General features: G+C 36.9%; 1 protein-coding gene across 1 annotated transcript; it reads right to left on the reverse strand.

The window, feature by feature from the left end:
* Positions 1-260: 260 nt before the first annotated feature.
* Positions 261-5,309, reverse strand: LOC111022384 (Disease resistance protein (TIR-NBS-LRR class) family). The gene is made up of 5 exons (XM_022299551.2): positions 4,654-5,309; positions 3,251-4,352; positions 2,893-3,168; positions 1,878-2,795; positions 261-1,465 (listed from the first exon to the last, which is right to left on the reverse strand). The coding sequence occupies exons 1-5, from the start codon at positions 5,142-5,144 to the stop codon at positions 842-844; spliced, it is 3,411 nt and encodes a 1,136-aa protein (XP_022155243.1). The 5' UTR covers positions 5,145-5,309; the 3' UTR covers positions 261-841.
* Between the last annotated feature and the right edge of the window lie 11,983 nt (positions 5,310-17,292).

Here is a 17,292-nt window from a genome sequence, read left to right on the forward strand (position 1 = left end):
TCTGCCTGCAGGTCTTAAACATCTCGCCTACGGCTATCCGGTCGTAGTACTTGGCGTGCTTCCCGTACCGCAGGGGTAGAGGCGCACCCTCCTGCCATCATAGCATACGATGTGTAGCCATCTGTAATCTCATGCCTCGCAAATGTTGACACGTGTCCTAACTCAGTTTTACCCTCAACATATGTTAAAATTTATTAACAAATTCATTTTATTCATTGATTCAGAATTGTTTTATACTTTAATTTGATAAAATAGACATCTTGATTTAACCTAACTCGTAGTAATTTATACAATCTAAAATGACCAACTGCCGTAAAAACAACCTTTATAAAGGTTAATGTACCAAGAATAGATAACATCCTCAAAGAAACACATAATCAAACAAATTTATATGATTTTGTTTAGTACCGTAGGTGTCTTAATTAGTTAGAGCTATATGCTAAATTTTCGTATTTGTGTAGTACTTATGGTGGGCGAACCAAGTGTGAAAGACCCGCTAGAGGGTGCCCACTTTTCTGCATGGATGCCTCCTACATGACCTGCCTTGCCTCCGACGACCACCGCCTATCTCCACCTTGCTACTGCTGCTTCGCCTCTAACGGCCGCACCATTTACTTATCAAATGGAATCACCATCCGATGTTAAACTCTATCTTTGCCCATCCACTCACTCGAACCAATATTTTGTTTTTACTTTTGAACTTTGCCTTCTATCTCTTTTGCTAGATTTCCATACTACCTAGACTAGCATTCAGCATTCTGTGTGTATCAAATTCTGTTTGGTATTAAGAATTGAAGCACAAGAATTCTTACTTCTTGGACTCAAAAATTTTCCTTTTCTTCTACTTCTCATCAATTTTCATCTCAGTACTAGTGTCATGCTCATACTTCAACCTTTTGGGTTGCTGGTATGAATTACTTTGTCCTACATCATCATCATTACAACCTCTCTTAATCCCTGCTCCTCCTTCACCTTCAGTCTCATCTTTGTCTTCATTTACGACAATAGCGTCATTGGTTGAGGCCGAAGTATACTCTAACATTTTTGTGCCGATATATTTGTCGAATACCAGTGAGATGCCGATCTTCTTGACAGTGATTTCAGCTCCAAAGTCAACAATGATCTCAACTTCATCTCCTGCTTCCATCTTGAAGGCCTGGTTTGATAAGTGGCCTTGCCATAGATGATCTTTAGTTGACATTATAACCTCATTTGTAAGAGGCTTGTTGGTTTTAATGACACTTTTTGTGTAGTTTATGACTGATAGGCTAGAGAGGTCTGTTGTCATAGTGTTGTCAACACAAGAAGAGTAAACAATGCACACAATGAAGCCTTCTAAACTACAATCACTAAACTGAGGCATGTCAAAAAATACTGAGTTTCCCTCGTCCTTGTACGCAAACCAATCCGGAATTTCATCGCCTGGAAGACAAACACCTCCAAATCCACTGACGACGGTCCATCCCTGTTCAAAATCAAATAAAATGTGATAAAATAAGAGCAATATAATCATGCTCTAAACCTTAATACCATGGTCCTTGAACTTTCGTGTTGGTTCTAATTTGGTCTATAAACTTTTAAACACTCTAATTTAGACCTACAATGAGCATCAAAATTATTTTAGTTCTTATCGTTAAATTTTTTATGAATAGAGACTTGATATAAGTACATAACTTGATCGACAAGAGTATTTAGGGTCACAAATAGTAAGTTAGATTTCAGATTCCCAAAAAGATTTTAGACTCTTGTTTAATTATAAGTAAAAGGTTTCAATAGTAAGGACTGAAGTAGATATGAAAAAGTTGACAAACAAGATATAATTTAAATCTATAATCGTTAAATGATGTTTAAGTTTATCGAGATAGAGATAGAGAGACCTGCAGAATAGTTTCTTTGAATGAATCTGTCATCTTGCTACACCCTTCCATGTGAATCACTCGAATAGAATCCAACAGTTTTTCCAAGCCAGGAATCTCTACAAGTTTGGGGCAGTTACTGACAGACAAAGTTTCCATATTCTTGACTTCTGATAGATCTGACGTGCTTTCTAATGAAGTGCAATTTGAGGCATACAACGATTTCAAACGTGGTGGCAAATCTGGGATGCATTCCAGCTCTGTGCAATAGTCCAACAAAAGAGTTTGAAGTTTTGAAAGGCCACTGATGCTTGATGGTAAGCTATGAAATGAATTGTCCCGCAAATCCAATTCCATCAAAGAAACCAAACTCCCTATATCTTTTGGAATTGTGTTATTTGACAAGTTGCAGTTGTTAAGACGCAGTGTTCTAAGTGAGTTCAGACCTTGTAAAGAAGCAGGGAGAACAATAGAATTTGGATGTTGTTTCTTAGGTGAAATCCAAGACCAGAAGAGTGAAGGGAGTGATTTTGATGGAGGTCCTTTACATCCACATAGAGATAAATACTTGAGATTCTTCAACTTTACAATTGTAGAAGGAACTTGTTGAATGGCAGTGTCATCTGCGATTAGAGTTATCAAGGATTTCAATTCTCCTAAATCCTCGGGTAAAGTATTAATCTTCGAGCAGCCAGAAATAGTGAGAGTTTCAAGAGATTTCAACTTGGAGAAACTCTCTGGAAGCGATTTGAGGCGTTTGCAGTCTTTCAAATTTATGAAAACAAGCCCTTTGAGTTCTCCAATAGAATGGTGCAGCTCAACCAAATTCTTGCAATCTTTGAGTTTTAGTTTCTCGAGACTAGGGAGCTTCAAGAAATCTGGAGTATGCGTCAAGTCATGAGAATGACTAAGATTAAGAATTTTCAACTTCTCAAGAAACTGTGTACAAAGACCAGAGAAAAATAATTCAGAGGAAGAAATGCAAAATATCAATTTTCAATATTTTATACGCTAAGTATAAAAAAAAAATGTGTACCTTGGACTCCTTCCAAAAGAATCTGATGTGGCTATATCTCAAGTCAATAGCAACTAATTTTTCAATGTGAAAGTCTTTTGGTAAGAACTTCAAAGGGAATCCATGCCAACAAAGCCATCTTAACTCTTGGGAAAGATGCTTGAAGTCTCCATTCAAATTGACAAAATTAAGTTGTAGTAACCTCAAATTTTGCATTTCATTAAATGCTTCAGTACTTAACTTTTCCTTGCTAAATCTTGGCAACTTTAAAGCTAGGCCTTCAATTGCATCGGTTCCCTGTTGAACCAAAATTTCCAAATATCAGAAGAACCTAAAAATAAGAAAATTAATACAAAAAAAGAAAAAAAAAATCTCTTACCTTTTGTCTTGTGAGTACAGAAAGTACTTCATCGTGAAGCAAGAGTCTGCTATGTCTTTCAGGCTCTTTCGGGTGCTTCTCTCGAACGATTTCTCGTCCCATATCTCTAAGTAAATCATGCATCATTAGTTTGTTTCGATCACCGATTGTTAGAAGGCATCTCTGGAGGAGGACACTAATTCCAATTTTTGGAAAAAATCCACAACCATCCAGTACTTGTTCAACATAGTTTCTATCCATACCAATAAAAAAACATGACACATCAAGGAATATATCCTTATACGTGTGATCACTGAGGCCATCAAAACTTATTCTAAGCTTTCTTTGAATCTGATCATCCGGAATTGTCTTCAATTTGTTCAATGCGTCTTTCCATTCGGGTATGCTTCTACCAAAAAGGAAAGAGCCCAAGACTTCAAGGGCCAGTGGCAATCCTCCAGAATAATCAACAACACATTTTGAAAGTTCATGAAAGTCTTCATCAGGATAACTATTACGAAAGGCATGCCAACTAAAGAGTTCAAGTGCTTCAGTGTCATTCATTTCATCTACTGAACATATTGCATCTACTCGAAGTTGCTCTAGCAAATGCTTATCCCTAGTTGTGATAACAATTCTACTTCCCGAACCGAACCACTCACGACTTCTTGCTATTGCATTTAGTTGGCCTATTTGATCTACATCGTCTAGTATCAAAAGCACCTTTTTCCGACGAAATCTTTCTTGCAGCAGTACAATTCCTCGATCAACATTTTCCAACTTAGTCTTGCTAGATTTTGAGATAGAACAGAGAAGTTGTTCTTGTAAGCGAACCTGACCATCAGGCTGATTGGAGATTTCTTTGATATTGGCAAGAAAACATCTGCCTTCAAAGTTGTGATAAAGTTGATTGTAAACTGCTTTTGCAATGGTTGTTTTGCCCGTTCCTCCCATGCCCCAAATTCCCACCATTCGCACACCATCTGATCCTTTTTCTAGCTGTGATGTGATAACTTTTGTACGAGATTCAATTCCCACAGGATAGAGTGCTACATATAAGTATGTGCTGTTGAGTTCCCTCGATATCTTGTCAACTATTAATCTGATAAACTTTGCTTCATGTCTGCCACGAAGCATTCAAATTTACTCAAAAGTCAAAATAAAGGATTAAATTCCCTACAATCATTGAAGATATACAAAATTTCAATGTTTGTATGGTCTATATATCACTGTGTTTATCATGCACATTTTCTCAAATACTATGGCTGCATAAAGAAAAAAACAAATTCTGTTGTGTGAACTAAAACTAATGGCCTATCCGCCAACCAACCAGAACATAGAGAATAGGACTAAAACGTATATTCAACCAAAATTAGTTAACGATTAAAGTGAAATATGAGGATTTTGGCGGAAGAAATAAGTACCCATCTGCGACATTTCTCAAATCCCAACCAGATAAATTTGCAGCTTCAGTGAGAGCCATTCTCCAGCGAAGAACTCTATCAATGTCGAAGAAGAAACGCTCCTCGTGACGAAGAAAGGCGTGTTCAAATCCATCCGTCTGTTTCCTCACAGTGGAGGGATCGACATCGTAGAAAACGGGGAGAACCAATTGCCTCAAAGTTCTCCTGCACTCCATAATCTTGACCAGCTCCTCCAAGCACCACCGCGAATCCGCGTAGTTATGCGAGAAAACAATAACCGCCACCTTGGATCCTTGGATCGCCTGCTTCAGCTCCGAACTTATGTCTTCGCCTCGCCGGAGCTCTTCGTCGTCTCGGAAGACGTTGATGCCGGAATCTTTGAGTGCGTAGTAGAGGTGATCGGTGAAGTTCTTGCGCGTGTCCTCGCCTCTAAAACTCAAGAAAACATCGTAGATCCAACCGCGGTGTTGAGCTCCGAGCTTATCGGCCATGGCTGCTGCACGCGAAGTCTTCTCTGCGAGTGCGAGAAAGTTTTGGAGAAAATTGGAATGGGAACGCGCTGCACTGATATTCAACTTGCATTGCACAAAGTCTTCTCTGCCAGTGGAAGAATACTGCCTGCTTCTTAATTTTCTAATGCATGTTCTGTCTTCATCTTTGCTTTGCTATTTCATTTTAAAATTTTGTCTGTATTTATTTTAAGACTCCAATTCGGGGACCAAATTATAAGAAAATACGCCCAAATTTCATTTATGTTTCTCCAATTTTAATAAAGAAAAATGAATTATAAAATTTCAAAATAATTTTTTGATTTATATTTAAAAACAAATTGAAAATAGAAATAGAAAAGAAAAAACAAATTTTAGTTGAAAGTTTGGATGATGTTACCGAAAAAGTTGTAAAAATTTGAAAATGAAAAATTAGAAACGGAAATGTGTGTTGGATGGACTAGAAAATCTAAAAATATAGACTTAAAGAGAAAAAGGAAAAAAGAATTAGTTCTTAAATGGTGATGTGGGGAAAATTTAATTCTCATTGTCTCCAATCAGTTCTGTCAGAGTTGACTTCCATTGTCCTTTCTCTTTGTCTTCTTTTCTTCAAGTTGGAAAGATGTGTCCCTTTCTAGAGGAGAGAAACGCGTCGCCCATTTTACTTCATCTTTTTCCCTTTTTTCTTTTTAATTTTTGCTTTAGTTGCTTGTTTCAAGAAAAAAATAAAAATTTTGAATTTGTCCATGCTGATTTACAAACTAATATCGTCGGTGTCACATACGTCTCTATTTTTTTATCTCAAAATATCAACCGCCCATATAAATCTTACTGATATAGTGCTCTGTCAAATGCATTCTAAAAGTAGGGAGCAAACAGGAGCAAATAGAGTAAAAATATAGAATTCTTAATAAAAGTCCTGCTTAACGGATTTTAAAATTTTTATGTTAGAGAGAGGGAAAGAAAATTTTATCAATATAAATTGTTGTGGGAAGAAATAGATAGAACGGAGAAAACGATAGAGAGGGAGTAGAGGATGGGAGAGAAGCGCGTAGGTAAACATCAGAGACCGTCGACCCGGGGGACCTCGATGCAGAGGCCTCCTCGGCACCGAGGTGTTCTCGGCCAGATGGTCGAGAACTCTCATTCGATTCTCCTTAATTCCTGTGCAGCCCGATCCGAACCCCGACTGATCTCGATTCTCGATCTGACGTTTGGCCCATAACGAAACACATGAGTCCAGAAGTCCAGATCTCATAAAGTTGCTAGGGTTCAACTTCTGTAAACCCTAGGGAGATTAGGATTCGACGTCTATAAATAGGGAAGTAAGTCACACCTTAAAGGTACACCTAAACACCCTACTCTCCACATTTGACTTCTCCGATGCTAACTTAAGCATCGGAGCCCGTGTGGCAAAAGCCACACCGGTCCTAGTGCTATTATGCTTTGCAGGTCATGTCGATCTCTTTCATACTTTGAAGATTGGTGCAAATTTGGCGAGATCTCAGGAGACCAAATTTTTGCATCAACAATTGGCGCCGTTTGTAGGGGTGACTAAGATCTAAAAGTCAGAACGATCAAATTGACCGAGAATTGCTCGGGTCCGAGGAGATCAGGGGGAAAAGCAAATCAACAAGGTGTAAGACAGAATCCAAAAGAGAAACAAATCAACATGAATTCTGGAGATAAACCACAACATTTCGACGATGAATGCCATACGACTCGGGGGCTGTTTTTGCCCGAGACGACAGAGGGTGAAGCATATTGACAACTTTTTGAGCAGGTTCTGAACGACATAAGACAACATATTCCAGGACAAGAAGAGCAACTGACGGAAATTCCTGAACAGCACAAGAGCAGGTTTGTCGCTTTAGAAGAGAAGGCCGCAGGGATGGACTAGAGCATATCCCTCATTCTCAAAAGGTTTAAGTAACCAGAAAAGAGACCACCTACACTTATCTGGGATCCATGGAATGGCAAAGCTCCCGCAACTGAAGATGTGAAGGAATCCACGAATAGCCCATTCGCACAGAGTAAATTGATAATAGGAGGCAATGACAAACAACAAAACAAAGCTCTTCGCCTACAGGATTTGAAAATTATACAACCGTAGAAGCTAACGACACAGAAACCCGACCAGGTCTCAGGAACACCATGATCGATAGAGAAAAACCACTCAACCAACATGCAGAAGAATCACAGAAGCATAATGGAAAACAGAAGAATAGGGAATGCGGGCTCGAAGAAACTATTGATCAGGCAGATTCGTCATTCGTGGAGGAGATAATGAGAGGAAAGATCCCTCCAAAATTTAGACTCCTACTATAAAGCAATACGACGGCTCAACAGATCCTGTCGACCATCTGTGCACGTATAAGGAATGGATGGATCTCTACAGAATAATAGAGGCAATCAGGTGCAAAGTATTCTCTTTCACGTTAACCGGCACAGCTCGTATATGGTTCCAACAATTGAGAAGAAAGTCATTCTTCTCCTTCAAGGAACTGGCCAGGTCGTTTATCACGCAATTCATTGGAGGGCATAATAGAAGTCGACATGTGACCTACCTCCTTACTATAAAACAAAAATCAACGGAGAGCCTTGGAGAATATGTGGCTCGCTTCAACGAGGAAAGATTACTAGTTAAAGATCTTACCAACGAAATATCACTACTTGCTTTCATATCTGGTGTGAGAAAAAAAGATACTATTCTCTTTTAGAAAAAGGGCCCCGACAAATTTCTCAGAAGCATTAACTCAGCCCAAAAGTATATGAGCGCAAAAGAGCTACTTCATTCAAAATGGGATCTCGACAAAACTTAAGACCAATCAGATCAACCAGATCCCCTAACAAAATATACTCCAACGACAGTCCCGCTCGAACAAGAGTCAAAGGATAGTAATGAGTATTGCGGGGATACTACTACGTCATCTTGAGAAACCACAAGATAATATCTTTTTTTTTCTTTAATGATTGAATATATTTAAGGCTACATTTTTATTGCTTACATATTAGGTAGTATATATCGTTTATTTCAGATTGCATATGACTTTATGTTTCCAAGAACGATTACTTGCTTCTGATCAGTCCTAGCATATAAGGTTTAATTAGCTTTTACTACTTGAGCATTTATTTTTATTCTAAACAAAAAACTCCTCAAGTGGGGGCACATGTAAGTTAATCAACAGCTGGTCAAAGAACTCAAACGGTAATAGACCTAGAAGCAGACCGATAAGCTATAAGTCATTCAGTGAAACCAGGGAAGAGAATCTCAAATGTGCTATAAAAGATATGTATACAACCGCAGCAAGGTTAAAAATAGAAAGTAGACAAGCCAAACCAGTCAATAAAACCCAGGGTATAAAACTATTTGGCAAAAGCCAAAATATGTTAGAAACCCAATGGTGTCGACTAAACTCAGGGTATAAAACCATTGGCGAAAACCAATTAGGTTAGAAACCAAAGAGTAAACCCTGGGTATAAAATCATGGGCAAAAGCCAAATAGTTAGAAACCCAAGGGTGTGGTACCGCTGGCTCAGCTAAAAAAAACTAAACAGTTCAAATTAACTGTATGGCAGAGCCCAAGAGACTTGACCATAGCGACAAAGAGATATGAGGACTAAAAGGGTCAACCCGTGAAATAACAGCCGACCACGATGAGAGGGTATGTTCCACAAAAACAATCACCCATGGAATGACTGAGCGACAAGTACTCTCAATATAGAAGCCTTAACATTTTACCTACGCTTATTGGCTTCTATTTGAGAGTGGGGCTATTGTTGTGGGAAGAAATAGATAGAACGGAGGAAACGACAAAGACGGAGTAGATGACAGCAAAGAACCGCGCAGGTAAATACCGAAGACTATAGGCCCGGGCGACCAGGCCTCGGCTCCGAGGTGTTCTCAGCCATATGGCCGAGAACTCTCATTCGGTTCTCCTCAATTCCTATGCAGCCCGATCCGAACCCCCGCCTGATCTCGACCCTCAATCCGACGTTAGGCCCATAACGGAACACATGAGTCCAGAAGTCCAGATCTTCTAAAGGTGCTAGGGTTCGACTTCTGTAAACCCTAGGGAGATTAGGACTTCTATAAATAGGCAAGTAAGCCACACCCAAAAGGTACGCCTAAACACCCTACTCTCGACATTCGACTTCTCCGATACTAACTTAAGCATCGAGCCCGTATGGCAAAAACCACACCGATCCTAGTGCTATTATGTTTTGCAGGTCACGCCGATCCCTTTCATACTTTGAATATTGGTGTAAATTTGGTGATATTTCAGGAGACCAAATTTCTACATCGCCATAAATTTTATAGATAAGAGATAGATAGAAAAACGTTTAGAAGATAAAAATGTTTGATAGAGAAGCATAAATAAGAGAAAAAAATGTTAGGGTGAAAAAATAAAAATTATATAAAGAGAGAAAACTTAGAAAGAAACGTATTTTTTAACAAGAAAAGGTAACTTAAATGAGTGTAGCAATAATAATCAACGGTTAGTAGACGAGTCAAATTTTAATATAGTGATTTTTCGAAAAGAATGTCATTCTCTAGATTGGATTTCTGGCACTTTAAGTTCAACAATTAAAATTTAGAATCAATAAGAGAATCAAGTAATGAAATAGTTCGAAATAGTCCAAAGGAATAACTATGTCTTTTGCACTTGAAAACCCTTGCCTGAATGGTGAAAAATTTGTTGCCCTCTATAGTGGATGTAGGTCCTTGAATGACTAAACCACTTAAATCTCTATGCATATCTCTTATTCCCTTTCTTCTTCATTGATTTCTGCTTGCAATTGGGTCAGATTTGTTTTACTCTAGAAGGAATTTCGTTTAGCATTATCTCTTCTCCTCGTTCGGTCCTAACAAAAGCGGTATCAGAGCCTAGCAGTGAGAAGAAAGACGCCTGCAAGATTCAAGAAACAGAGCATGACAGTTGCAAGATTCGAAATTGAAAAATTCGATGGAAAGGGTGACTTTGAGTTGTGGAAGGCCAAAATCAAAGTTGTCTTGGACAGCAAAATGCTTCAAAAGTAATTCTAGATCCTAAATAGTTACCCCAATCGATCACAGCAGAAGAAAAAGAGACGATGGAAGAAATTGCCTATGGAACTATCATTTTGAATTAGCTGACAATGTCATACGGCAAGTAGTTGATCTAAAGACTACATATGAGATTTGGACAAAATTGGACACAATTTTCTTAAGAAAAGATCTGCCAAACAAAGCATATATGAGAGAAAGGTTCTTTACATATAAAATGGACAGCTCGAAACCTCTAAATGACAATCTTGATGAATTCAAGAAAATGACTTCTGAATTCAAGAACTTAGGAGACAAAATTGGTGATGAAAACGAGGCCTTTATCATTCTAAACTCTTTACCAAAAGTCTATAAAGATGTAAAAACAACTCTTAAATATGGAAGAACATCTCTTACAACAGATGCTATCATTTTAGCTATAAAAACTAAAGAACTAGAGCGGTTGGCAACAAAAAGGGAGAGTACTAATGTAAAAGGTCACTTTGTAAAAGGGAAGTTTAAGAATAGTAAAAAAGATGGAGACTTCAACCAGAGGATAAAGAAAAGCCAAAGTAAGGTGTAGTTACCGTCACAAGACAGGACACCTCAAGAAAGATTACTTCTTTCTAAAAAAGAAGCAAAATTGGAAGAATAAAAAGTCAAAACAAGTAGAAGCATCACTGGGAGAAATGACTTGTACTTACTCTGATGTCTTAGCAGCCATAGAACACAGTTGCTGTATTGGAAGCTCTCGGGACAATCAAGAATGGGTGCTAGACTCCGGCTGCTCATATCACATGACTCCATTAAAAGAATGGTTCTAGACCTACAAAAGATGGGACGGTGGATCAGTGTATATGGAAACAATAACATCGGTGAGGTTGTAGGCATTGGATCAATTGTCTTAAAAATTAAGGATGAAACATCAAAATTATTACAAAATGTTAGACATATTCCTAATCTCAAGAGAAACTTAATCTCTCTTGGAATGCTAGATGCAATAGACTGCACCTATAATGACCAAGGAGGAACTCTAAAAGTTAAAAAGGACTCAAAGATTGTTCTTGTTGGAGAGAAAAACAATGGTCTTTATGTGGTGAAAGACATTGCTTCATCAGGTTTAGCACTTAAGACAACTACAAAGAAACTATCTCAAGGAGACTTGTGGCATAAACGGTTGTCTTACATCAGCACAAAAGGGCTACAAGAACTTGAAAAACAAGGAGCTCTACCTCAAGGTCTACACAAAGATGTCAGTTTCTGTGAACAATGTTTCCTTCGTAAATCCAAGAGACAGAGCTTCCAAAAGTCAGAACATATAACTAAAGGCATCTTGGAATACATACATTCTGACCTATGGGGACCGACACAAACACCTTCTCTAAGTCATTTGAGGTATTTTCTAACCTTCATAGATGATTTTTCAAGGAAATCTTGGATTTATTTTCTAAAGGATCAAGCACTTGAAAAATTTAAAGAATGGAGGAAGATGGTAGAGAATCAAACCAATAGATCAGTAAAATACTTAAGAACTGATAATGGGTTAGAATTTTGTGGAGAAGAATTTAATTTCTACTGCAAATAGGCTGGAATATCCCACATAAGACTGTAAGACACACTCCTCAACAAAATAGAGTGGTAGGGAGACTAAACCGCACAATTATGGAATGAGTGAGGTGTTTCTTAATAGATGCCAACCTCCCTGAAAAATTCTGGGCAAAAGCTACCTCTTATGCAGCGTATACAGTGAATAGATGTTCTCATACAGCAAATAATTTTCTCACACCTAAAGAAAAATGGACCAAACATCCTCCTAAACTAATAAACCTAAAGGTGTTTGGTTGTGTTGGGTATGCTCATATAAACCAAGGAAAATTGAAACCACGAGCTATTAAGTGCATGTTTGTAGGCTTTACAGAAGGTGTTAAAGGTTTCAGATTATGGCAACCTACAGAAAACAAATGTATAAACAATAGGGATGTGGTGTTTCGTAAGGAGGAAATGTTCATGCTACAGCAGCCCACAAATGAAAATAGTGATAATGAGAGTACTACACTTGAGGTGGAGCTACCTATTTTGGTACCAAACCAAAACACTATAGAATAAATACCTCAAGAAGTTGAGGTAGGAGAATCTGAAAACCTAGAGGAACTACCTCAACAATCAGAAGACCTTTCTGATTATACTCTAGCTCGGGATAGGCAGAGGAGACAAATTGTACCTCCAAAAAGATATGATGAGACTAATTTGGTTGCTGTAGCCTTAAGTGTGGCTCACTCACTCAATGATGTTGAACCAACAAGCTTTAAAGAAGCTATCTCTAGCCCTAATGCCCAAGAATGGATAAGTGCAATGAACGAAGAAATGTCGTCTCTAGAGGTGAACAAGACTTGGACAGTAGTACCTTTACCAAAACGGGAAAAGGCTATATCCTCAAGATGGATATACAAATTTAAGGGAGGAATACCAGAAGTCCAAAAACCAAGGTTTAAAGCTAGATTTGTTGCTAAAGGATTCTCACAAAGAGAAGGAATTGACTACTCGGAAGTCTTCTCACCTATTGTGAAGCACACTTCAATTAGAATGCTTCTTACAATAGTAACTCCAGAAGACTTAGAATTAAACCAGCTTGATGTAAAGACAACATTCCTCTATGGTTATCTAAAAGAAACAATTTTCTTAAAGCAACCCGAAGGCTATATCGAGAAAGGCAAGGAAGATCAAGTATGTTTGCTAAATAAGTCTCTATATGGGCTTAAACAATCCTCTAGATGCTGGTACCAACGATTTGATGAATTTGAGGTCAATAGTGGCTTTAAAAGAAGCTCTTATGACAGTTGCTTCTACATCAAACTCACTACTAAGCTAGACAAAATTTATCTACTATTATATGTAGATGATATGCTTCTAGCTGGAAAGAGGAAGGAAGACCTTGATGAAGTGAAGTAGTTATTAAAAACAGAGTTTGAGATTAAGGATCTTGGAGAAGCTAGAAGGATACTAGGGATAGATATCTCTAGAAACTTGCAAAAAGGAGAATTACATCTTACCAAGCTCCCTACTGTAATAGAATTATCTCAAAGTTTAAAATGACAGAGGCCAAACCGGTCAAAATCTCACTTGCTCAACACTTTAAACTCTTGAATGCAGACTATCCCACAACAGGAGATAATGATCATGTCAGTTATATGGAGGTCATTCCATATTCTAGTGTAGTTGGCAGCATCATGTACCTAATGATCTGCACCAAACCTGACATAGCTTATGCTACAAATATGATAAGTCGCTTTATGTCAAACCTCAACAAAAGACATTTGGAGGCTGTAAAATAGGTCCTCTTATATCTAAAAGGCTCTAGCTCTACAAGTTTAACATTCAAAAGGAGTAAAAGAAATCAGAATAAATTTCAAGGCTATGTAGATGCAGATTTCGCTGGGGACATTGATCAAAGAAAATCTCTGACTGGATATTTGTTCCTTATCAGGGAAAATGTTGTGAGCTGGAAGTCTACACTTCAACCTGTGGTGGCCCTATCAACTACAGAATCATAATTCATTGTCTTAGCAGAGGCAGTAAAAGAAAGCCCTATGGCTAAAGGGGTTGCTAAAATACTTTGGGTATGAACAAAAAGATGTCACAATATATTGTGACAATCAGAGCACAGTCTATCTCTTCAAAAACCAACAATTTCACAATAGAACCAAGCATAATTTCACTTTATAAAAGAACAAATTGAGAAATGGCAAATCAAGATAGAGAAAATTAATACTTCTGACAATACAACAGACATGCTAACAAAACCAGTAGCTCAAGTGAAATTTGTTCAATGCTTGCAACTGGCTGGAGTTCTCGCACCATAAAATGAAAAAAAAATCAAAATCAAGGATAGATCACTTACATAACGTTTTCAAAGGTGGAGATTTGTGGTATTTTTTACGGTGTGAAAACAGTGTAAATTGGGTAAATTTTACCTAACAGATACTTCATTGTAACAATGTATAAATAGCCCAAAGGAATAGCTACGTCTTTTGTACTTGAAATCTCTTACATGAATAGTGAAAGATTTGATGCCCTCTACCGTGGATGTAGGTCCTTGAGTGACTGAACCACTTAAACCTCTGTGCATATCTCTTCTTCTCTTTCTTCTTTATTGATTTCTGCTTACAATTGGGTCAGATTTGTTTTGACCTAGAAGGAATTTCGTTAAGCCCTATCTCTTCTCCTCGTTCGATCCTAACAAGAAGCAAACTCAAAATCCCATTCTTTGGAGTCGACTGTCTAGCGAAATCAATATGGTGGTGGCAACCACCATAAGGAGTTTACAAAATTAACACATATGCTTCCTTTTTCCTCCTCTGATTTAAATGTAGATCTGGGAATAATTATTTGAAACAGTAGAGGATATGTTATGGCTATTGCAGAATGTTTTTTTATTTTTTATTTATTTGTGAGAAAGTCAGAAAACAATCATATTAATCTAATCAAGATAAGTTAGTCAATCCATATAAATCATGTGGCTACAATAATCCCTAGTAACTAGAGATAAAAGTTTGATGTTAAGAATCTATATCTATAGTATATATCTATAGTATATATAAAAGCCACTATTAGGAGGAACTTTGTGTTCCATTTTTACCCTCTCATTTTAACTCTTTTCACTATTCTTTTGATTGTAATTGCGTAATTTAAATACAAATTTTCTCTCTCTCCATTTCTCTCTTCTCTCCCTCACGATCCCACCCCTCTAAATTGGTCTCCCTTCATTTATGCCATAATACCTTTTAGTGTTTCATCTTCCTATTTCAATTTTGTCATATACTATGAAGCAAGACTATAATTAGAAGATCATTAATGCTTCATTATCTTTATTCCATTTAACTTCTAAAAACTCTTTCATCTTCTTCATCTTTTCGAGATATATATATATATACATAGTGGGTGAGATAAATACGAAATGCAAAGGGGAGAGCACTAAAAAACTTGCGAGAAAGTGAGATTTTCGTTCTCACTATACTTAAACCAAAGGGCATAGTAGAAGTCGTTACAGGGAAGACAGAGGGCATACCAGTTGTAGTCGAGGTCGCAAAATGTTGTTGCTTTAAACTTGTATGCTAGGGGCGCGATCGAGAGAGGGAACGGTAGTGGCGAGCCAGAAGGAGAAAGCTGTTGAGACAGTAGCGGCATTGGACAGAAGAAGACGACATAAGACGACATATAGTGAAAGGCGATACACGCGTGAAGGGAGAGGAGAGAAAAATAGGTTTCTATAATTTGTGCATTTATGTTTAGAAATACAAAATCCTTGTAGTCGGGCTTTGTTATTGGTTCGGTATAGGTAAAAATAGGTGAGAACTATAGTAGCTAATCATTAAGTAACTTTCCCACTTCTAATTTAGAAGTCAAGTCCAATAAATAATGTATTGTATTATATAAAATATTTATTAATTTCATTAACATGTTTAAATTCAGTTTCAGTTTTGTTGAATAATTAATTATCCTTTATTTTTAAATTATAATTACAAAAAAAAATTGTAAGTAAATAATATATTGTGATATTTTTTGACGATAAATGAAGAATTGTAATTAATCCCGATAAAATATTTTTATAAAAACTCATGATAAAATATAATACGTAGTACATCATTCATGCAACATCGTATGTGTTGATTTAAATTCCAATAAAAAAATATTCATATAAAAAAAAGAATTATCTAAAATATTCACATAAATAAATAATTAGGAATCGTAAAAGGTATCATAAATAAATGAACAGAAAATATGTTCAAATCAATATTTTGTATTAATTAAAATTAATATAATATAATACGAATACCTAAAATATTCATATAATAATAATAAAATACTGAAACCAACATCTTCAATTTTATAAAATTAGATTACGTTATAATTTATCACTTTTTTTAATTAATTTTTTTGTACTTAAAAATAAAACTTTCGAGTTCCACGTGCATCGCACGTGTTTCTTACTAGTAGGGAATAAAAGTAAGAGTAAATAGACTTGGTAAAGAATTCATAATAAATTGTATTCTAGAAGTAGTAAATAATAATAGTCAAGGAATTGTATTCTAGAAGTAGTAAATAATAATAGTTAAGTACTTGTTTGATAACCTTTCGTTTCCTGTTTCTCATTTTCAATTCTATTAATTAAAAACTTAAGCATTTGACAACTATTTGTATTTCTCGTTTTCATATTCTTAGAAAAATTCTCAAAATCATGATTTTTTTTTGGAAACATAAATTTATTGTTGATCATTTTTTAGTCCATATGTTATACAATTCTATTTTTCTTTATTAAAAAAGGGAAAAAAAGAAAGAAAGAAATTAGAACATTACAAAGGAGTCCTAAGTGGTTAGATTTGTTGGTGCCGAAATCTAGTCTGCTTTCGTGGCCGACAAAAGGTGATGTAATCGTCTTCTTCTCGCGATTATAACCTACAAGACCGAACACTCAACAACGGTCTGATGCTCTACCAAATGTACTTCAAAAAGCTTAAGTTAGGACTTACTTCGAAATAAGTAAGAGGAGAGCAATAGTCTGGTGCACGATATTGCATAGCTTTTGAAGAGGGTTTGACTCTCCTTTTATAAGGGAACAATTGGGGGAACATGCTCCATTAAATTTTTGTTGTAGCGTCAAACAGAGAGTTGTTAGTCGCCTTTAAAGATACTCTAACACCTGAGGTTGTACTATCGTTGAGTGAACTCTGTCCGATAAAAAGTTGGGTTGCTCGTCTTTGGGGCACGCGTGCTTTTTCTCTTTTGCTTATCGGGCACAACTGGGCCCAAAACCCTCGTGATGCTTGGAAAGTTGTCCACGTGTCTTGTCAAATTCTTAGCCCATAAAAGAGTTTTTGGATAACTATTTATGGAATATCTAAAACCTTAACTCATTGGTTAAATCATCTGCACTAATTTGCTAATTCATTGTGGTAGAAAGAAAGATAGCTACACTGCTAGACTACAGGGAGATTCAATTTACATAAATAAATTAATGTTAAATGTTATGCAACGAGAATCGATAGTCGAGCTACAGGTCACGATCGGATGGGAGCCCACTGGGCCACGAAGGGCTCGGTCCCGACCCGTGCTCGGCCTTGAGCCGGG

Source organism: Momordica charantia, assembly GCF_013281855.1.
Source record: "Momordica charantia cultivar OHB3-1 chromosome 11 unlocalized genomic scaffold, Mcharantia_2.0 BLBB01000011.1, whole genome shotgun sequence".
In the NCBI taxonomy this organism is placed as follows: domain Eukaryota; kingdom Viridiplantae; phylum Streptophyta; class Magnoliopsida; order Cucurbitales; family Cucurbitaceae; genus Momordica; species Momordica charantia.